At 40.0% G+C, this 21,438-nt stretch overlaps 1 protein-coding gene across 3 annotated transcripts in view; it reads left to right on the forward strand.

The window, feature by feature from the left end:
• The window catches only part of DSE (dermatan sulfate epimerase), an 81,785-nt gene extending 64,217 nt beyond the window's left edge, over window positions 1-17,568 (forward strand). For 2 of the 3 annotated variants that reach the window (XM_043592163.1, XM_043592164.1), the window contains 4 exons: window positions 4,988-5,241; window positions 9,761-10,000; window positions 12,388-12,595; window positions 14,904-17,568. In XM_043592163.1, the coding sequence (XP_043448098.1) occupies window positions 4,988-5,241; window positions 9,761-10,000; window positions 12,388-12,595; window positions 14,904-16,653 (2,452 nt within the window). In that variant the 3' untranslated portion in view covers window positions 16,654-17,568. Of the gene's footprint in view, window positions 1-4,987; window positions 5,242-9,760; window positions 10,001-12,387; window positions 12,596-14,903 lie in introns of those variants that run through there. The other variant, XM_043592165.1, reaches the window with a different exon arrangement.
• Window positions 17,569-21,438: the final 3,870 nt, after the last annotated feature.

Raw genomic sequence — 21,438 nt, forward strand, 5'->3', positions numbered from 1 at the left:
TTTTTTCAACGTTTATTTATTTTTGGGACAGAGAGAGACAGAGCATGAATGGGAGAGGGTCAGAGAGAGAGGGAGACACAGAATCGGAAGCAGGCTCCAGGCTCTGAGCCATCAGCCCAGAGCCCGACGTGGGGCTCGAACTCACGGATCCCGCGAGATCGTGACCTGGCTGAAGTCGGACGCTTAACCGACTGCGCCACCCAGGCGCCCCTAATATTTATGTATTTTTGAGGGAGAGAGAGAGAGCACAAGCAGGGGAGAGGCAGAGAGAGGGGGAGACAGAGAATCCCAAGCAGGCTCCAAGCTGTCAGCACAGAGCCCAAAGCGGGGCTCAAACTTGCAAACTGTGGGATCGTGACCTGAGCCTAAGTCAAACACTTAACTGACTGAGCCACCCAGGTGCCCCCTTTATCAAGAATATTCTTAAGTGAAACTGGCCTATGTGTGTGTCTGTGTGTGTAGCTTAGAATTCATGACAGTATGCAGAATCAGGCAAGGATTGCTAGAGCAGTTTGGTACCTCTGCTGGACTCTTGCTTAAGGTGCCAGTGTTTTTAACCTGTAAGTACTGTGGCACCATCAGTGCAAATGTCAGCATATAACGTATTTGTATTATCGGGAAACTAATTTTTACTTGAGGATTTCCTCAAAGAGTCTCTAAGGCCCTGGAGATCCATGGACCTTACTTTAAGAATGGCCCGTAAGGGAAGAAGGTATACTTTATAAAAAGAGGGCTACAGTAAACATTTCTCTAACCCCCCTCTTAACTGACTCGCCAGTGAAATTAGCCTCCATTCCTTGTGTCATCTGGCAGCAACTCTCACAAAATGCTGAATGTCAAGGTTGGCCAGCTGTCCTCTGCTATGTCCATTCATCTCTGTTCCCACCAGCAGAGTGAAGTGTTTTTGCAAATACCAGTTGTATTCTCAAATGACTTTATGCCAATGCCATCAATACTTTAGTTACACAATTTTAATATTATGTGAGTAAGTAGGAGTTCAAAAAGAAAAAACTTAGTGTTTCTAAAACTAACTTAAATGCTTTGGAATGACTTACTGTAAAAGATTGCTATCATATAATTTACTGTGGATGAGATTTGTAAAAGGTTAGGGAAAAACATGCAAATCTGGAAGGATTCTGCATTCCTTCACAAATATCTTTGATTTCTATATTATAAAGAAACTAAAGCTTGCAATTAGGATGATGTGTTGTGTGTGTTCTTTGCAGGAAAGAACAATGAAACCAATCTTTAGACTCACATTTTAAAAAATTTTTTATTTATTTACTTATTTTTTTAATTAAAAAAAATTTTTTTTATTTGACGTTTATTTATTTTTGAGACATAGAGAGACAGAGCATGAACGGGGGGCGGGGGGGGGGGGTCAGAGAGAGAGGGAGACACAGAATCTGAAACAGGCTCCAGGCTCCAAGCTGTCAGCACAGAGCCCGATGCAGGGCTCGAACTCACAGACTGTGAGATCATGACCTGAGCCGAAGTCGGTCGCCCAACCGACTGAGCCACCCAGGCGCCCCTCACATTTTTTTTTTAAAAAAGGCTTTTATCTCACCTTCAAAAGATTAATGAATGTATGTACATACGGATATGTTAAGCTGAAGTAAAATTCATAAATTAATACCTGTATCTTTTTTTTTAATGATTCACCACTTAACCAACTTTTCCAATAGATTTGCTGACCAGTAGTGAGAGTCACATTGAATCAGATAGTTACTTTGCGGCTATCCATGTGCTAGAAGCAAATTTCCTTTGGTTTCCATGATAGTAAAATATGCTCTCTCCCATCATTGCACTTTGAATCTGTGGCTGGGTCAAATTGTATTGGTAAAGTATTTAGATAACCTTTTAGAAATATAACTCTTACAGGTCAGATTTCATAATGATACAGTGATGAGCCGGATGGTATCAGCTTTTTTTTCAAAGTCAGTATACTAGCATTTTGTTGAGTTGGGAACTGCCTGGAATAAGCAAGTATATGGGGGCATCTTGGGGATTTCATAGTTTGCCTAATTTCATAAATTGCATAATAATACTTCCTGAAGGATGAGAATTATAATAATAAGTGTTCTTTGATCTACAAAAATAAGTTCCCTGGTCAATCAGATGTGTCAGGATTGGGGCGATGGTAGCGGTTCACTGATGTCAGCTCTACCATGGCCAGGTACGTATGTTGTCGTTAATAGATGCATCGTGACATGGTGCAGAGACAGGGGCTGGGAAACAAATGGCCTGGACTCTCTGCCTGGCTTGCTTAGCAACCACCAGGAGTCAGTGAAGACTGTGTTCCTAACTCCCTAACAGTGAGCTTGCAGGATAAGTTGTTTTCCCTGGAAGTGGAGGGTTCATTCATACTCTTCACACTGTTAACAGTGTGGCCTGGTTTTGTAGGCCTGTTCCTTCTTTTTTCCTTTTTTTCCAAAAATGTTTACTGAGTATCTGCGGTGTGTCAGACACTGTTGTAGGGTTAGGGATCCTATAGTGAATACAATAGAGGCAAAAATAAAACCCTGCACTTGTAGAACTTAACACCTGGTAGAGGATACATATACACATACATATACATGTACATGTACATACACAATCACACATACATACATGTATACATACACAAATGCTAAGAGGACAAAAAAAGTGACAAAGGGAAATGAGATACTGTTAGTTGGAATTCTGCAGGGTGACCATAGAAGGCAACATTAAGATCATGTCTTTTTTTTTTCTTTTTTTTTTTCAATATATGAAATTTATTGTCAAATTGGTTTCCATACAACACCCAGTGCTCATCCCAAAAGGTGCCCTCCTCAATACCCATCACCCACCCTCCCGTCCCTCCCACCCCCCATCAACCCTCAGTTTGTTCTCAGTTTTTAACAGTCTCTTATGCTTTGGCTCTCTCCCACTCTAACCTCTTTTTTTTTTTTTTCCTTCCCCTCCCCCATGGGTTCCTGTTAAGTTTCTCAGGATCCACATAAGAGTGAAAACATATGGTATCTGTCTTTCTCTGTATGGCTTATTTCACTTAGCATCACACTCTCCAGTTCCATCCACGTTGCTACAAAGGGCCATATTTCGTTCTTTCTCATTGCCATGTAGTACTCCATTGTGTATATAAACCACAATTTCTTTATCCATTCATCAGTTGATGGACATTTAGGCTCTTTCCACAATTTGGCTATTGTTGAGAGTGCTGCTATAAACATTGGGGTACAAGTGCCCCTATGCATCAGTACTCCTGTATCCCTTGGGTAAATTCCTAGCAGTGCTATTGCTGGGTCATAGGGTAGGTCTATTTTTAATTTTCTGAGGAACCTCCACACTGTTTTCCAGAGTGGATGCACCAGTTTGCATTCCCACCAACAGTGCAAGAGGGTTCCTGTTTCTTCACATCCTCTCCAGCATAAGATCATGTCTTTCATACAAACTCCTAAAAGAAGGCTATAGTCTAGAGGAAGTGGTCTCTCAGGACATTTTTATGTGTGCAAAGAGAGAGAGAATCTTAAGCAGGCTCCATGGTCAGCCCAGAGCCTGATGTGGGGCTTGAACCCATCATCTTGGGATCATGACCTGAGCCGAAATCAAGAGTTGGCCGCTCAGCTGACGGAGCTGCTCAGGTGCCCCTTTCAGAACATTTTTAAGTATCCTTGTCCTGGGATCTCTGGGGTTTGCATGGGAGAAATACTGCATCTTAGTTTTCACGGACTCTAACTGAAATTTAGCATTTCTTCCAAATGATGTACATAGGTAACCGCTATAGTAATATTGGGAGAACTTGTAACTTTGTTGCAGAGAGATATTTTTGTGTCCCATTATAGGTATTGTAGACACTCTTGCTTATGCTCATCACGACTTACAAATTATGGTAGTTCCTATCTCTACTGTTAAATCTTGGTTTTTAGTGCCGTAATAAAGAAGCATAGAGATTGCAACTTTTAAAAACTCTGTATTAATAGTTAGATGTCAAAGTAATAGTTTTCCTTATATCCCTACGTATTCTATCTTATGAATTTTAGAGCGTTGAGAAAGAGGCTGAGGCTTCACCAGATTGCCAAGAGGTCAGGAGGTTCCTGGCATAGAAATATTAAGCTTTCATTTAATCCCCAATCGAGAATTTTCTTCAACCTCCCAACCATACAGCACTTCCTTCACTTGTGTCCTTCTCCTAGAGATTAGTCACATACATCTTGAGATGGTTTGGGCTTTCTGGATAGTTCCGTAGAATTGTGATTGTGAAAGATCCCTTTTAAAAAGCTTCCTCTGTAATGCGGGCCACACAGTATTAAAACACTTGCAGAATAATGTAGCAAGTTAAGCAGAAAGTTCGCTTCCTAGAAAGTGACGGTTTCATATTTCACAGGTCAGCTTTTACATTTCTCTGGAAGTTATTACTCAGAGGACCTAAAGGCAGTGCAGTTCATCTTAAGAGAAAGAACAAGATGTAGAAATCTGAGTTAGAATCAGTTCATTTCACTCACTTTAACTAGATTTCATAGGCTGTGATACCTTGACCTTGACCTGCCTATGGGAAATAAGATGGGATGTACAAGTTCCACTGGTTTGGCAAGGAAGCCCTAAGAATAAAACTGAGAACCTCTTACACAGGTAAAAACGGGAGGGTGAGTATTGGTGAAATGGGTACTCCTGAGAATTTTGCCCTGCCACTACATGTGATATGCCTTAGATCTCTTTGACCATATCCTTCTACCTCTCGTCGAAAGTAAAAAGTCAAAAGTAAAAATTCTCAACATCTTGATGTTGCCAGAAATCTAAGAGAAAAAAAATCATTTGTTCTGTAATTTTCCCATGAGATGAGCCTTATGCTTGTGTCTACTGTGGAAGGAAGCTAATTGTGAGGCACTAAACCTCTTGGATTGTGTCTTCAGTGGTGCCCTTTCCTTCTAAGAAACAGATACTCGAAAAGTGGGATGAACGCTCTAAGACCCTTGCACTCAGTCACGTGGTTGATTTTCCTCTGCAGGCTGGTGAAAGACGCTCCTTGGGATGAAGTCCCGCTTGCTCACTCCCTGGTTGGTTTTGCCACTGCCTATGACTTCTTGTACAACTACTTGAGTAAGACACAGCAGGAGAAGTTTCTTGAAGTGATTGCCAATGTCTCGGGATATATGTATGAAACTTCATACCGAAGAGGATGGGGATTTCAATACCTCCACAATCACCAACCCACCAACTGCATGGCCTTGCTCACGGGAAGCCTAGTTCTGATGAATCAAGGTGCGTGTGGACACAATCGAGGGGATGCCCAAGCCAATATCAGTCACAGTTGCCTTGAGAGCAGAGCATTTTTGTACCTAGCCTTAGTATATATGTTCATAGTCAGATCCCAACTAAGTTCATGAGATGAAGTAATACCTAGGACATCCCTTAGAGAATTGAGACACATCTCTTTCCTCATTTCTGCTAGTTATATTAGCCTGCAGGTTATTTACGTAAGGCTTCTGATTGTGCCAAGCCATATCCTTACAGCACACCGTCAGTGGTGAAAATTCATTTTCCCAGAGAATTTTGACAGTGAAGACAGCCATCCTGGATAAATGGAGTTTTTAGTTTTATTCATTCATTCATTCATTCATTCATTCAAATTTGTATTTAAATTGTAGTTAGTTAACATGCAGTATAATATTGGTTTTAGGAGTAGAACCTAGTGATTCAGCACTTAAACATAACACCCAGTGCTGTCTTGCATAATACCCGTCACCCATCTTACCCGTCTCCCACGTACGTCTCTCCTTCAACCCTCAGTTTGTTCCCTGTCTTTAAGAGTCTCTTGTGATTTCCTTCTCTCTCTCCCTTTTTATTTTTCTCCCTTCCCATATGTTCATCTTTTTAAAACCTAAGTGGGTGGTTTATTATTTGAAATGACTGTTCTTTGCAAATAGATGTCTATCATTACAACACTATTTTTTTTTCTCTAAAGACTTGAAACAACCAATCTAGATCATTTAGCTCAAATTTGGAAGTGACTTTTGTGGATCACATAGCTACTTTGCATTAACGTATTATGTAATTGCTGATATTACATTTTCTCTGCTTCTATAATTCTGACTTAATTACAACACCTGTGAAAGTCTACAAATGATTAAATAAGACTGTATTTAAGAAAAGCAGCCCTAAGATCACAGTGAATTATTAGGATACTAAATATATACTTGGAATAGGCAAATCTAACAGAACTCTTGACTACTTCCCCATGAGATTTAGTATGCATTTTGTAGATTATCCAACATCAGATTTCCTCAAGTCTAGCTTTCTCCCTTGTCTTACCAACCAGCCATCACTTTTAATTAGTCTTAGAGGAAAAGAAACTAACATTGCCTAAGCATATGACACGTGCTAATCCTTGTCCCTGTTTTATTTAATTATCGCACTAGCCATATAAGGTAGCTGGGATTTGGACCTAGTTCTGGCCAAACTCAAAGTTCACTCTCTTTCCATTACATTTTGTTGCCTCTCTTGGAATAGAGATTCAATTTATAGTAATTTAAGGAAAGCTTTAAGAGGGTAGAGTTTCATCCTAGCTCCCTTTGTCCCCTACTCTTACAAAAACAAACAAGATTTAAAAGATGAAAATGCAAATTAATTAATTAATTAATTAATTAAAAAAATGAAAGATTAAAATGCAAACCTTCAAAGTATTTATAAATCCCAATGCCTGTGGAATGACATCATCATGAAATGGTGGAAGGAACCCAAGATGAGCTAGTCTCAGCCCGGGTCCTTGGTTTTAGCCCAATATAGTGTTATTTCTTTATATAAATGTTTAGTTCTTTAGTAGCAGGAAGAGAGCTTACTTCTTCATTCTTTGTGGTAGATAAAATTGTTCCAGAAAGTATGCAGGCATCGAAAATACTGGTTCAGATTGGATCAAAATGTGTAGTTCTCCCCTGGCAGGAGTTTACATTGTGCATTTATTTTGTGATTACAGTTCTGGTTGCTCAGAACTATGGGATACAGTCTTACAGAACCCCCACATAGGCAGTGTACGCCTTTTTTTTTTTAAGTTTATTTATTTTTGAGAGAGAGACAGCTGGGGAGGGGCAGAGGAGAAGGGCACAGAGGATCTGAAGTGGGCTCTGTGCTGATAGTAGAGAGCCCGATGCGGGGCTTGAACTCACAAACTGTGAGATCGTGACTTGAGCCGAAGTCGGAGGCTTAACCGACTGAGCCTTTCAGGTGCCCCAGCAGTGTACACATTTATGAGACGATTAGACAGACGAAGAGGTGAAATCTCTGGCCCTGCACATCTCAGTTAATAATCAGGCTTATAGTCCTGGCTTTGTTGGCGTACCCACTACCTTTAGGGGCTACCTCACAGGCTGTTTCAACAATCCTGCGTCCTCCAGACCAGCCTCGGAGATACTGACTAGGTAGCTTAGTGTATCGGTAGTTCTCAGCAGACTCACATAAAAATCTCAAAAGTGGGAGAATTAGAACTCGGTGCACAGGGACCGCAAGATCACACATAAGCAGTTTACACATCAGTTGCAAAGAAGATAGATGTGAAATGTTAAAGTGATTATGCAATAGTTATAATAGCAACAGAGAATAAAGTAAGAGGTACCATGAAGCTATGGTTAAATATCAATTGAGTGTATTAAGTTTGAATTCAGGAAAACAGTCTTCTTTAGGTGGGTTAGAGAAGGTTCATAGAACTTTGAAAGATTGACAGGGTATGGATAATGAAAATAATGAAGCACATTCCAGGCAAGGTCTATATGGATGGTAGATAAACACAGAGCATAGCATCAATAACAATCCCAGCGCCTCATATTGACAGATTTGAAGTTCACAAAGGTAGACATTGCCTCATGTCTCCTGAACAAGGTTGTTGTAAGGAAAAAATAAGGAAAAGCTAGGTAATGCGATATCACGGAGCAGTAAGTTAGCAGGCCTGATTTTAAGCATCACATTAGTGTCTGGTTGGAGATGGTAGATATGGAGAAGAAAAAGATGATGACTGGAATTTTTATTTTTTTAATGTTTATTTATTTTTGAGAGAGGGCACGCAAGCAGGGGAGGGGCAGAGAGAGAGGGAGACAGAGAATCCGAAGCAGGCTCAGTGCTGGCGTATTTTGCCCCTGATGTGGGGCTCCAGCAGTCCTCGAACTGTGAGATCATGACCTGAGCCGAAGTTGGATGCTCAACTGACTGAGCCACCCGGACACCCCTGGAACTTTAAACCCTAATGATTAGAGAATGGAAACTGAAAACTCTCCAGAAGACTGGCATGTCAGGTGTAGAGCTGGGTAGGAGGAGTCAATGTACAATTAACAGTCACCTCTGCAAAAGCTGAGCCTGAGAACAGTGCTGCCCTCATGAGATGGGAGCCCGGTCCTGCATAGCCTAGGACCTTGGATTTAGGCTGGGGTCTGTGGTCCCGGGGCCCCTGGAAGCCCTCACCCCCAGCACATGTAGTAAGCTGTGGCAGTGTTTGGCACTGGTGATCACACACATGTCTGTGGGAGTGAAGCCACAAAACTCCATCCACATCAGGAGGCAATGAGCTTAATTTTATCCTCACTGGTTCTATGTTTTAAATATAAGCAAACAAAACAAACCTGAAATCTAAAGACCTAGGTTCAGATCAAAGTCCTGTTCACTTTTAGTCATGTGTCAGAGGTCTTGAACAAGGCAAGCTTTCTGTAATTTTGGAGTAACAATGCCTAATTGAATTGTTAAAAGGATTAAGTAAGATTGTGTTCAGTGCTGTGGAGATTACAAATGTTTTAGAAATGTGAGTTGTTACTGTTACCAAAATGCTAGCCTTGCAAGAATTATAGAAAACTAGCATTTTTGAGTCAAAAGAATTTTATAAAGTTTGTAGGCCTTTACTTTTCAGTTGCAGAAATTAAAAAATGTGACAGCTTGAGCACTTGAACCAAATTTTGGACCTCATTTTAGGTAGGTTCAGAACTCCAAGTTGATTATTTTTACCATGAGATTGTCACTCCAATGGTCTCTCTACCCCGCTGTGCTGCCTTTTGAGATCCTCTGGAATCTAAAAGCACATGAAGAATGAGAAACTGTCTTTAATGACAGGACAAACTGAAGACTATCTGCTTAGGCTTTATCGTATTTGCAGCTTATTAAAAACCCTATAAAATAATGGTGCAAGTTGTATGAAGTATTAAGCTTCAAGAATATTTTCAAGTAGTAGTTTTTAAAAAACTTGAAGGAGTGCCCGAGGGGCTCAGTCCGTTGAATGTCCGACTTCGACTCAGGTCATGATGTCTCACTTAGTGAGTTCGAGCCCCACGTCAGGCTCTGTGCTGACAGCTCAGGGCCTGGAGCCTGCTTCGGATTCTGTGTCTCTCTCTCTCTGCCCCTCCCCCGCTCACACTCTGTCTCTCCCAAAAACAAATAGATATATTTTTTTTTAATTTAGAAAAATTGAATTAAATCTCAATATACAAGATCTTTACATATAGACATAAAGTTATCTTAGATGTGATGAGGTTTCAGTTTATTTAACAGCGGTACTCATTTCAAGGTTTATCTTCATTTAATAAGGGACTTGTATTCAAGAACTTTTTAACCCACATCATGGACCCGACCCAAACCTAGATTAGCAGAATGCTGTTTGTAATGTTGACAAATGAGTTTTGCAAAATGCCATTTGTAATATAAACTAGCCAGATGACTCAAAGGGTTTTATTCGGCTATCATTTTGCCAAATTTTGTTTATGCTTTATTAGAGCCATAGTGATTGTATCCGTGTGTTTTCATTCTTCAGGGTATCTCCAAGAAGCATACTTATGGACCAAACAAGTTCTGACCATCATGGAGAAGTCTCTGGTCCTGCTCCGAGAGGTGACGGATGGCTCCCTCTATGAAGGAGTTGCCTATGGCAGCTACACCACTCGATCCCTCTTCCAGTATATGTTTCTCGTTCAGAGGCACTTTGATATCAACCACTTTGGCCACCCATGGCTGAAACAACACTTTGCGTTTATGTATAGAACCATCCTACCAGGTACGGTGAGGAATCAGAAGTGGGAAAGTGGGAAAGCATTAGCTATTATGTTTGTTTCTGATTATGAAAATGGGCTAGATGAGGAGAAGAAATGTGAGGTTTGAGTCATATTGAGGTTAGACTTTTTGTCAAAAAAATAAAGAATTCAAGAGTTATGTATCACCAGAACATTCGGGGAATTAATGCGAGGATTTGTGACTTACACACTCTAAAACTTGGAGCATAATGGATCAGATGCAATTCATAGCCCCCATAGTACTTTTATTTTTGTAGATGTAAAACTTGGGTACGTATACAAATTACTTTTCATGAATCTTCACAAAATATAAACATTTATGATTACATGGTAATTTTCCTTGACGTATGATCATAACTTGAGTCTCTTTCATTTTTTAGTTTTTAGTTTTTATTTCTGAACTATATATATATTCAAAATGAAAGATTACACCTATGTATTTGCTGGAGCTTTGGTGTTTTCTTTAAACAGTTTATTGAAAAAAATTACATAAAAAATAAAAAAATGAATTGCTGTAAGGGCATCCGGGTGACTCAGTCAGGTCTGACTTCGGCTCAGGTCATGATCTCACGGTCTGTGAGTTCGAGCCTCACGTTGGACTCTGTGCTGACAGCTCAGAGCCTAGAGCCTGCTTTGCATTCTGTCTCTCTCTTACTCGCTCTCTCTCTCTCTTTCTTTCTGCCCTTCCCCTGCTCATGCTGTGTCTCTCTCTCTCTGTGTATGACTCAAAAATAAATAAACATTTGAAAAGTCAAAAAAAATGAATTGCTATAAAACTTCTAAATTCTGTGTTGCTATGTAGCTTGGGCTTCTAAGAGAACTGGCTCTAAAAACAGATGTATTTGATTCAAGAACGCATTCATTTCTAGGACAGCCTTATAACTCTCATTTCTAAACAAGACTAAGATGTTTGAAGAAGTTTAGGATGTAGATTTTCATCAGGATGGGGATTTTTTTTTTACCCCAGTGAAATGCAATTTTTAGATGGTGATTCTAGACCTCTAGTAAAAATCCAGTCTTTAAATCTTTTGCTCTGGTTGTTTACACATGAACTGAATAGTACTTCCATTGTTGGATTAGTTATCTAGAAAACATTACAGAGCAAAAGAACCCTAAGATTCTTAAAGTTTAGTTGAGACTTAACATTCAGAACCCTATTGTTTCACTGCATATTCTTAGATAGAGGAGAGGTCTGTTTTGTAGTTTATCTTGATAAACAAAGGCCATCTAAAGCAAGGGATCTTGAAGAGGTCTCACTGCTTTGTAATTTGAGCTGAGATCTAACAGCCAGCCGCATCACTGCTGTGAGCTGTGTCCCTGACTGCATCCTAAACTGGAAGACAGTATAAATACCTCTAAGAGAAAGATGCATGTATTTGTGCCAGTTAATCCAGCAAATCTTTATTAAACATCTACATGCCAGGCATTGTACAAGGCAGGGGATTCAAAGAGAAATAAAGCATATCATCTGCTTTCAGGGAATTCACAGATTAATAGAAGATTCAGAAGTCACATTTTATCATAAGACTTATTTGCAGTAGCATCTACGAAGCTGGTAGAAGTGAAAACACTAGCTGTAAATTCTGTAAATACAGTCATGGCATCTTTTTGGAAGGGATTGTGTGTTAAAAGTCAGCCTGTTCTCAACAGCATTTCTCTTTTTGTTCCCTCTACAATGTCTGTTCTAGTACCGTTTATTCCTGTCTGGCTCAGAGTTGCCTCCCATTCTTCAAGGACACCTGGATCATATCCAGTCTTACCTGCTTTTGTTTTGCTGACCTATTCCTGTATGATCTTTGCATTTTCTAACTTCCAGCAGTATGTATTAGCGGGCTCTTCCATGGGAATTGTTTTCTTCCTATAGAAATGGAGTTTCTCCCTTAAACCTTAACACTTCCACTTTATTGGGTGCAAGATTGAAGCACCTTCTGTCATTATCTTGGCGTAGAACGTGGGTTGAGTTGGTAGGAGAGCTGATGTTCATTCCAGGTTCTGCAGCTCACCATGCACCAGAGGATAGATAGCCTGTGTGTCTACGCAAATATAATTACACGTAGCATGGACATTGGAAAATGAGGAAGGGGGCCGTATACATACGCATTAGGAACTATGGCATTTCTGTTACCAATAATAAGCTGCCACATAACAGACACAAACTTGTACACAAGATTTGTGGAAGGGCTTCAGAGGGATTCTGATTAACTGGGCCTGATTAACCAGGAGTAAAGCCTGGACATTGTGTTTTTGGTTTTTTAATCCAGGATACAGAATTGATTCTAATTTGCAACCAGCATTGAAAATCATTGGTTAGATCTTCATGGGAATATGCAGTTTTACATTTATCTTAATTCTGTCAAACCTCTTACCCCAGGGTTTCAAAGAACTGTGGCTATTGCAGACTCCAATTACAACTGGTTTTATGGTCCAGAAAGCCAATTAGTGTTCCTGGATAAATTTGTCATGCGTAATGGCAGTGGTAACTGGCTGGCTGACCAAATCAGGAGGAACCGTGTGGTGGAAGGTCCAGGAACACCATCCAAAGGCCAGCGTTGGTGCACTCTTCACACAGAATTTCTCTGGTATGACACGTGGGGCTGTCTAGGGGGGCAGGGAGGGGGGAATTGGGCCCTGGGGATACAGGGTGCTAGTTTATTGCAATTAAAAAGAACAACTATCTAAAGTACTTTGTAACCCTTTCTCCATGCCCCCTCCCGCCTTGCAGCTTCAATTCATATCACAGCCTTTGACACTGCTAGAAACATTTAGAAACAGTTCCTTACATGTAAGATCTCATCACTGTTTGCGGTTTTTTATTTTCTCATACTGGGAGATGTCTTAGGCTCACATATTTAATAGATGTGCATGTTTTGATTTCCATCATTTTTGAAACTATATAAAGAGAAAAGCACAAAATTTAGACTGGGATTTACTCCGACAATCACACCAAAGAAATAAATAAATAAAGGTAGTAAAATGTTTTGTTTTAGTAAATGGAGCATTATAATCTTCTAATAGCAAAGCTGTTACTAAATTTTCAAAATTAAAAGTGTTTGACAGTATTTGACAGTTTCACTTTGATAATAAAAGAACCATGTAATTTTTTTTGCCTTAATCTTTTAAGCCCAGAAAGAGAAGCCAGGGCCTCCTGTTTAAAGTTCTGCCAAGTATATTGTTGGCATCCAATAAGTTAAAATAAAAATTACAGGGAACTGGTTAATCATTAATCCTTGATGTCTTTTCAAGCTATTGAAATGTGTATTCAACTCCAAGATCAGCTTCTGTGGTTTGCTCTGCTTCTCTTCATTATTTTTTTTTAATTTAAAAAATTAAGAGAGGACAAAGACATTAATAAAGTTAAAACTGGTTATCCTTTAACCAGCATTTTAAAAGACTGTTGTCACAGATAAAATAGTAATTTGATGTGATTTCACTTACCCTAAATATATGACCAGGAGAGCCCTATAAAGCTGACTCTAGGAGTCAGATTGATGCTAAATCTCACTTGGTTCAAATTCTGCCATTTATAGGAATATGCAAAGTGACCAAAGTCAGAGAAGTATTACCAATTTGTTTTATATCTGGATTTGTTAAATCACAATAATTAAGTCAACATTATTAACTAGACCTGAAAAGAGACACAATTTCTGATGGCCTGAGATTCTAGAACAAGAGACAAAACGGCCAAAACCAAACACCAGTAAGATTAACTCTACCATTGGTGATTGATTCATTTCAGAGAAAAGTATCTAAGAGCTAATAATCTAGGCCTGCCTTTCTTCCCTTGAGCAGTAAATCATCCAGACCTGTCAGAAATGTTATCTCAAATCATCAAAAGCAAACAGTCTTGTTTATGATTACTTTGGGGGCCTCTCTGAGCCACAAACCTGTGTTCTTAATCACTGTGAAAGTTTAATGTTAATTACTGTATAAATTTGACAATAAGCATTTGTCATAAATAAAAAAATGAGAGGCCATTTATTGTCCAAAATGCATGACATCATCTGCAGATTAAAACAAAACCTGTGGGTCCAGGTAGGCACTAGTAGGCCACAATTACAAATCTCCTGGTATTAATAGTTTGTTGAATTTCATCCACTTGCATTTGTTTTTTTTTTTTAATATTTTTTAAGTTTCTTTATTTATTTTGAGAGAGAGTACACACAAGCGGGGGAGGCGCAGAAAGAAGGAAAGACAGAATCCTAAGCAGGCTCCACCCCATCAGCACAGCACCCGATGTGGGGCTCGAACTCATGAACCATGAGATCATGACCTGAGCTGAGATCCAGAGTCAGATACTTAACCGGCTGCGCCACCCAGGCGCCTGTCATCCACTTACATTCTTACGTGTGGTATTGGTAGTAAATTTTATCTAGTGTGTGAAATTCAATTCTATTTAAATCTATTTTTTTAGAGGGTGAAAGTACTCTACCAAACTTTCAGTAATATCAGCCATGACAGAACAGTATTTCCTAACAACTTGAGGCTTGTTAGAGTCTAGATCCTAACACGGGGTTCTCTAGAATAGGCACCCCTGGACTAGTTTAGATGGGAACTTAATTCTGTGAGCCCTGGTCATTTGGATGGCAGTTCTGAAATCGTTACGTGAAGAACGTCCCTGTAGTATGAACAGCAGCAGCCATTTCAGGCTCAAGCCCGAGGATCCCACGGTATGAAGTACTCCTCTCCCATTCAGTGAGGGTGCTCCCCTGTGCATGCTTATCCACGGGTGTTTCCGGAAATGTCCCAAACACAGAATACACTGCCGGCCCTCTGGGGAGCATTGTGTTGTTTCCTCCAGCCACGTCACAAAGTGGCATCACAGTCATGATGTGTGATTTTAACTTCCACCAGAAACCCATTTCATTGTTTAAAAATGAATCCTTTCAGGTATGATGCCAGCTTGAAATCCGTTCCTCCTCTGGATTTTGGCACCCCTACGTTGCATTATTTTGAAGACTGGGGTGTTGTGACTTACGGAAGTGCCCTGCCTGCAGAAATCAATAGATCGTTTCTTTCCTTCAAGTCAGGAAAACTGGGGGGCCGTGCAATATATGACATTGTCCACAGAAACAAATACAAAGATTGGATCAAAGGATGGAGAAACTTTAATGCCGGGCACGAGCATCCTGATCAAAACTCATTTACTTTTGCTCCCAATGGTGTGCCTTTCATCACTGAGGCTCTCTATGGGCCAAAGTACACCTTCTTCAACAATGTTTTGATGTTTTCCCCAGCTGTGTCAAAGAGCTGCTTTTCTCCCTGGGAGGGTCAGGTCACGGAAGACTGCTCATCGAAATGGTCTAAATACAAGCATGACCTGGCCGCCAGCTGCCAGGGGAGAGTGGTTGCAGCAATGGAGAAAAATGGAGTGGTTTTCATCCGAGGGGAAGGTGTGGGAGCTTATAACCCCCAGCTTAATCTGAGGAGCGTGCAGAGGAATCTGATCCTCCTTCATCCACAGCTCCTTCTCCTCGTGGACCAAATACACCTGGGAGAGGACAGCCCCTTGGAGACCGCCGCAAGCTTCTTCCACAATGTGGATGTTCCCTTTGAGGAAACAGTGGTAGATGGGGTCCACGGGGCTTTTATCAGGCAACGGGATGGTCTGTACAAAATGTACTGGATGGATGATACCGGCTACAGTGAGAAAGCAACCTTTGCTTCAGTGACATACCCTCGGGGCTATCCCTACAACGGGACAAACTACGTGAATGTCACCATGCACCTCCGGAGTCCCATCACCAGGACCGCTTACCTCTTTATAGGGCCGTCTGTAGATGTTCAGAGTTTCAGCATCCACGGGGACTCCCAGCAACTGGATGTGTTCGTAGCCACCAGCCAGCATGCCTACGCCACTTACCTTTGGACAGGAGAGACCACGGGACAGTCTGCCTTTGCACAGGTCATTGCAGATCGTCAGAAAATTCTGTTCGACCGGAGTTCAGCCATCAAGAGCACCACTGTGCCCGAGGTGAAGGACTACGCTGCTATTGTGGAACAGAACCTGCAGCATTTTAAGCCAGTGTTCCAGCTGCTGGAGAAGCAGATCCTGTCCCGAGTCCGGAACACAGCTAGCTTTAGGAAGACCGCTGAGCGCCTGCTGAGATTTTCAGACAAGAGGCAGACGGAGGAGGCCATTGATAGGATTTTTGCCATATCGCAGCAGCAGCAGCAGCAGAGCAAGTCAAAGAAAAACCGAAGGGCAGGCAAACGCTATAAATTTGTGGACGCGGTCCCTGATATTTTTGCACAGATTGAGGTCAATGAAAAAAAGATTCGACAGAAAGCTCAGATTCTAGCACAGAAAGAACTGCCCATAGACGAAGATGAAGAGATGAAAGACCTTTTAGATTTTGCAGATGTAACGTATGAGAAACACAAAAACGGGGGCTTGATGAAAGGCCGGTTTGGACAGACGCGGATGATGACAACTCGCAGCAGAGCCCCTTCCGCTTCGTACACCAAACTATTCCTGATCCTGAACATCGCTATTTTCTTTGTCATGTTGGCAATGCAGCTGACTTATTTCCAGAGGGCCCAGAGCCTGCATGGCCAAAGATGCCTTTACGCAGTCCTTCTCATAGACAGCTGTATTTTACTGTGGTTGTACTCGTCCTGTTCCCAGTCACAGTGTTAGCGCTAAAGCCATGCGTTGCCGGATCGTTGTGTGGTCGCAAGAGTCTATGCAAAAAAAAAAAAAAAAAAAAAAATTGCCCTAGTTTGTTACTGGACTTTTTATCTCAGATTCATTTTAACAAATTAAGGGGAAGATTTTTTTCATACAAGAGGCAGGGATATGGAGAAATCGGAATTGGAAAGGCAAAGGTTTATCAGAGGAAGAAGAGTAGCTTGGTGTTTCTGGAAGTAACTGGCTTGGCTAATTTAGCAATGCATATATAATACTACCCTTAGAAGAAACAACAAGTCTGATTTTAAGTGATATTTTTTTCTTGAGAGAAAACGATTTAGATAGATTTGGGTTTTATTAATATTAATTTAATGATGTTTAGCAGTTTCCAGATACTATTTTATGGCAAAGACTGAAGCCCACAATAATGAGAAATTCAGAAAAATTTTAATGGTGGAATCATGTTGAAAAATAAGTATTGCTAAGTCCTGGGATGGCAGTGTTCACTTCCTTGGAGGGTAGTTCATCAGTGAAGTGACAGCAGGATCTGCATATTGGATTACTATTCGGACAACATAATAAAATGATGACAGATGATCATTAAAAAATTGAAATATATTTTTCTGTAGAAAACACATCAGTGAATGAATATTTCCTTGATGTTGGTCTCTGCACACACATAATGCATCCATTGGTTGTTCAATAAATAAGACAGTTACAGGCAATTTAATTTTCTATTTTCCTTATATGGAAAACTGTTATAGACCCAGTGACTCAACTTCAGAAGAAAATATTTTATACCCCGAACATTGATTTCAATACCAAAGAAGATGGGGGAAGCTAAAATTTGGATATGATTCTTATGTTTTTTTAATAGAAAACTTTAAGTTTATTTTGCTAAATAAACATCATAATTATGATTTATCTATAGTGTCTTTCTTCATTGTTGGATTACATTAAATGTGTGTGCAACAGTTTTGAAATCTTTGAAGAGAGCTGTTTATTTGGACCATGCATCACTTAAACTTATAAAGTAGTGTTTGAATTGAAAGAAATACTTTCTCTGCTACATACCTTTTTGTTGTCTAATCCTATTTTAAACATTTGGAACAAAAGCCAACTTCTGATACTTAAATACCAAACTTAAAAACATAAACTTGCTATAGTTATTTTAGTTAAGTTCTCAGGTGGTAACAGGAGCACAGAGTACTTGAAACATATTCCACAGTTTATATTTCAGCGTAAGAAAATTATCTACTTCCAGGGAAGTTAAGAGTAAATTATCTGACGTTCCACATAGTTGAGTCTTGCAGATTTCCTCCTTGAAAACAGAAAATATGCTTAGCTCAAAGTTTACAGTAAGAACGCATGCACTGATTTGTAGGTTTAAAATAGTAATGGCAGTCTTTTTACTTGTCCCTTTCGTTCATGGACATATCAGTAAGTAACACAAAACAAGGAAATGGAGAAACTCTTAGAATCACCTTTTTTGCGGTTCAATTTTGAACCTTCTTATGTAAAGTAAACCCAGGTTTTAACTCTTAACTGTGCTTCACTCATTACACTTGGAATCTAGAAAATGACTTCTGAGGAAGTATTTTTCCTTCTTTCATGGAAGAAGTCTCTAGGGAGGATGTCATTACACACTGTTTAAAAGAATAATGTTTTCAAAAGAATAATGCTTCCGTTTGTCCTGCATGGATGCTGTTACTGGGATTTAAACTTGTTTTATGTGACAGTTTCTCCGTTTACTTAACCTCATTCAAGATTCCCCTCTTCTGTTTTTCATTCAAAAGGATGAATTGTCTGAAATGATCAAAAGCAAATTTAGGAAGAAAAAAAAAAAAGGGAAAATTGCTCTTTGAGGCTACCAAGCAAACCTGATCTCAGATCCAAAAACTCAAGGCATACTTTCTAATACCGATTAAAAGCGCAAGCGAGTGTCAGATTCAGCTCTCCTTTTGTTTTCGTTAGGTTAGGGCAGACAGTGAATTAGTCATCGTAGCATGGCCCAGTCTAACACATTAGCTCATTTTTTAAGCAATTTTTAAAAATATGGTAATCATGCATCCTTGAAGCAAAATTCATTCACTGGGTTTTTTTCCCCTTCTAATTGGACCTCATATTTCACTTAAAAGAAACTTCCAGAGGCAGTGTCTTAAGTGGTTAAGTAAAAAAGAAAATGCTGAAACAAATCACAGCTCTTTATAGTGAGACATGTTTTATATCAGGGATAGTGCATACTTGAATAAAACTAAGCAACTCTTTGTCCCAGAAAACCAAGCAATGTTAAATCTCCCTTGTAACGGAGTAATCAATTACGGAATCTGTTTCAGGGCTGCTCACTGAAAGCAGTGTTTCAAGTTCACTGAATAATATGTAAGCTGTTTTTCAGGGGATTGGCAGGACTCTAGCCTTAACCTTAAAAAAAAGTTTGGGAATTAATAGCATACACATTTTGTGCAGTGGAAGGGGCATGCGTATTCCCTGGTTGGTAACTGATTAGCTTACAAACAGCCATGAAGATGGATGAGACGTACCTACTAAGAACATTCTTTTGAGATCATTGTTATAATTGTTAATAAAGTCGGTGGCAGACCTTGTTCTGGAACTGTTTTAATGATTAAAACTTATTGTATTGCCTAGAATATTGAATTCATTCTCCCACGAATATTTAGTCATGATTTTAAAGAAGTAGCAAATGTCCTAAGTTTGATAGTTTTAACAGAATATCGTGCACACTGAATGTTTTTTGGAAAGAAAAATTTACATTATGATTTAATCTGTTAAAAAAAAAAAATCTTGATAGTTTACAAAACTGCCCACAAAGGAATTTGAGATTTCTCCAAATTTTTCAGAGAAAGCAAGTTGTGAAATGTTGTATTTGTAAGTTAAAAACTACATTCATGTTTTTCCTTAGAAATCTAAACAAGATTAAAATGGATATGACGATGGGGAATAGGCCCATGTCATTTATCATCTGAACTAGGCACTTTGGAGAGTTAAAGGAAGAGCAAACTACAGATATAAACCAAGAATGTTCTGGGAGCACTAGGACATATGGTCATCTATGCCATAGACCATTAGTTAATTCAGGAAATGGAAGAGGTTAAGGAGGTGCGTGCAAACGTCTCGCTTGTACTTTAGTGCTAAAAAAGGAACTTGAGATGATCTGATTGTGCCTCCAAATTCTACAGGTGGGGAAACAGTCTTCAGCAAAGGGGCTTTCCTCTCTCTCACTTCCTGTCATGCTTATTCCTGCGCTCATTCCATTTCCGTTGGCAAAGTCCATTGGCTTGATTCTCCCGTCTTTAGGATCATGTTGAGAAGAGGTCAGTTTCTGCAGCTTGTTTAGCTTACTGGCAAAGATAAATACTTTCCCAGCAGTGTTTCAGCTATTTGCTTTATGCTGTAACACAGATGAACTGCTGACATTTCTCAGGAAATGACTGCAAGGAATCATGCAACCCACTCCATAGTCTAAATAGTTAATTTTCGGTCCTCTATTTTAACAGGTTCAGACACATCACCACTTGAAGAACAAAGGTCGAAGTTGCACTGTGACTTTCTTGTTCTTCTGGGCTGTATAGTTTCCCTCTCTTTTGGGGAAAGAGGTTTTTGGGGGTTTCTTTTTCAGTTTTAGATTTTTTCCCCAAGTTATACACATACATGATTAAAAAGGTAAAATAGTACTAAGAGCCTTGCATTTTTATTTATTTTTAAATGTTTATTTTGAGAGAGTGTGCAGAAAAGCGCAAGAGGGGGAGGGGCAGGGAGAGATGGAGAGGAAGAATCCCAAGCAGGCTCCAAACTGTCAGTGTAGAGCCCAATACAGAGCTTGATTTCATGAATCATGAGACCATGATCTGAGCTGAAATCAAGACTTGGACACTTAGGGGAGCCTGGGTGGCTCAATTGGCTAAGCGTCTGACTCTTGATTTCTGCTCAAGTCATGATCTTACAGTTCGTGAGATCCAGCCCCGTGTCAGGCTCTTCTGCACTGACAGTAAGGAGCCTGCTTGGGAATCTCTCCTTTCTGTCTCTGCCCCTCCCCCACACGTGTTCTCTCTCTCCCTAAATAAATAAACATTTTTTAAAAATTAAAAAAAAAAAAGGCAGACTCTTAATCAGCTGAGCCATCCAGGTGCCTCAAAAGGCATGTAATTTTATTTATTTATTTATTTATTTTAATTTTTTTTTTAACGTTTATTTATTTTTGAGACAGAGAGAGGCAGAGCATGAACGAGGGAGGGTCAGAGAGAGGGAGACACAGAATCTGAAACAGGCTCCGGGCTCTGAGCTGTCAGCACAGGGGCCCGATGCGGGGCTCGAACTCACGGACCGCGAGATCGTGACCTGAGCTGAAGTCGGCACTCAACCGACTGAGCCATCCAGGTGCCTCAAAAGGCATGTAATTTTAAACACATCCTGCCCACTCGTTTTTCACTCTAGGTTCATGCTTTCCAGAAGTAACTAATTTTTGATTGTCTTAGCTGCTCTGTCCGTTATGTCCTTGTTTATGATAAGGTCTAAAACTTCTTACCAGTGAAGAAGAGGATTTAGCTCCCTTGTCCATCTCCTCTCTCTTCACACCTGTTTCATTCACCCCCAACCTTCTAACAGAGCTATCATAATTTTTGGTTAAGTCACCATTCAGCATTTCCATACTTACCACCATGATAAGTAGGACCTGCGGGTTAGCCATGTAGAGCACTATCTTGCTTCTTTCCATGTAGAACTTTGGTTTCCCCAAGGTTAATGACTATTTCTTTTTTCCATTTGCTTAGTTGTCAA

The sequence above is a fragment of the Prionailurus bengalensis genome, chromosome B2 (genome assembly GCF_016509475.1).
Source record: "Prionailurus bengalensis isolate Pbe53 chromosome B2, Fcat_Pben_1.1_paternal_pri, whole genome shotgun sequence".
Taxonomy (NCBI): Eukaryota; Metazoa; Chordata; class Mammalia; order Carnivora; family Felidae; genus Prionailurus; species Prionailurus bengalensis.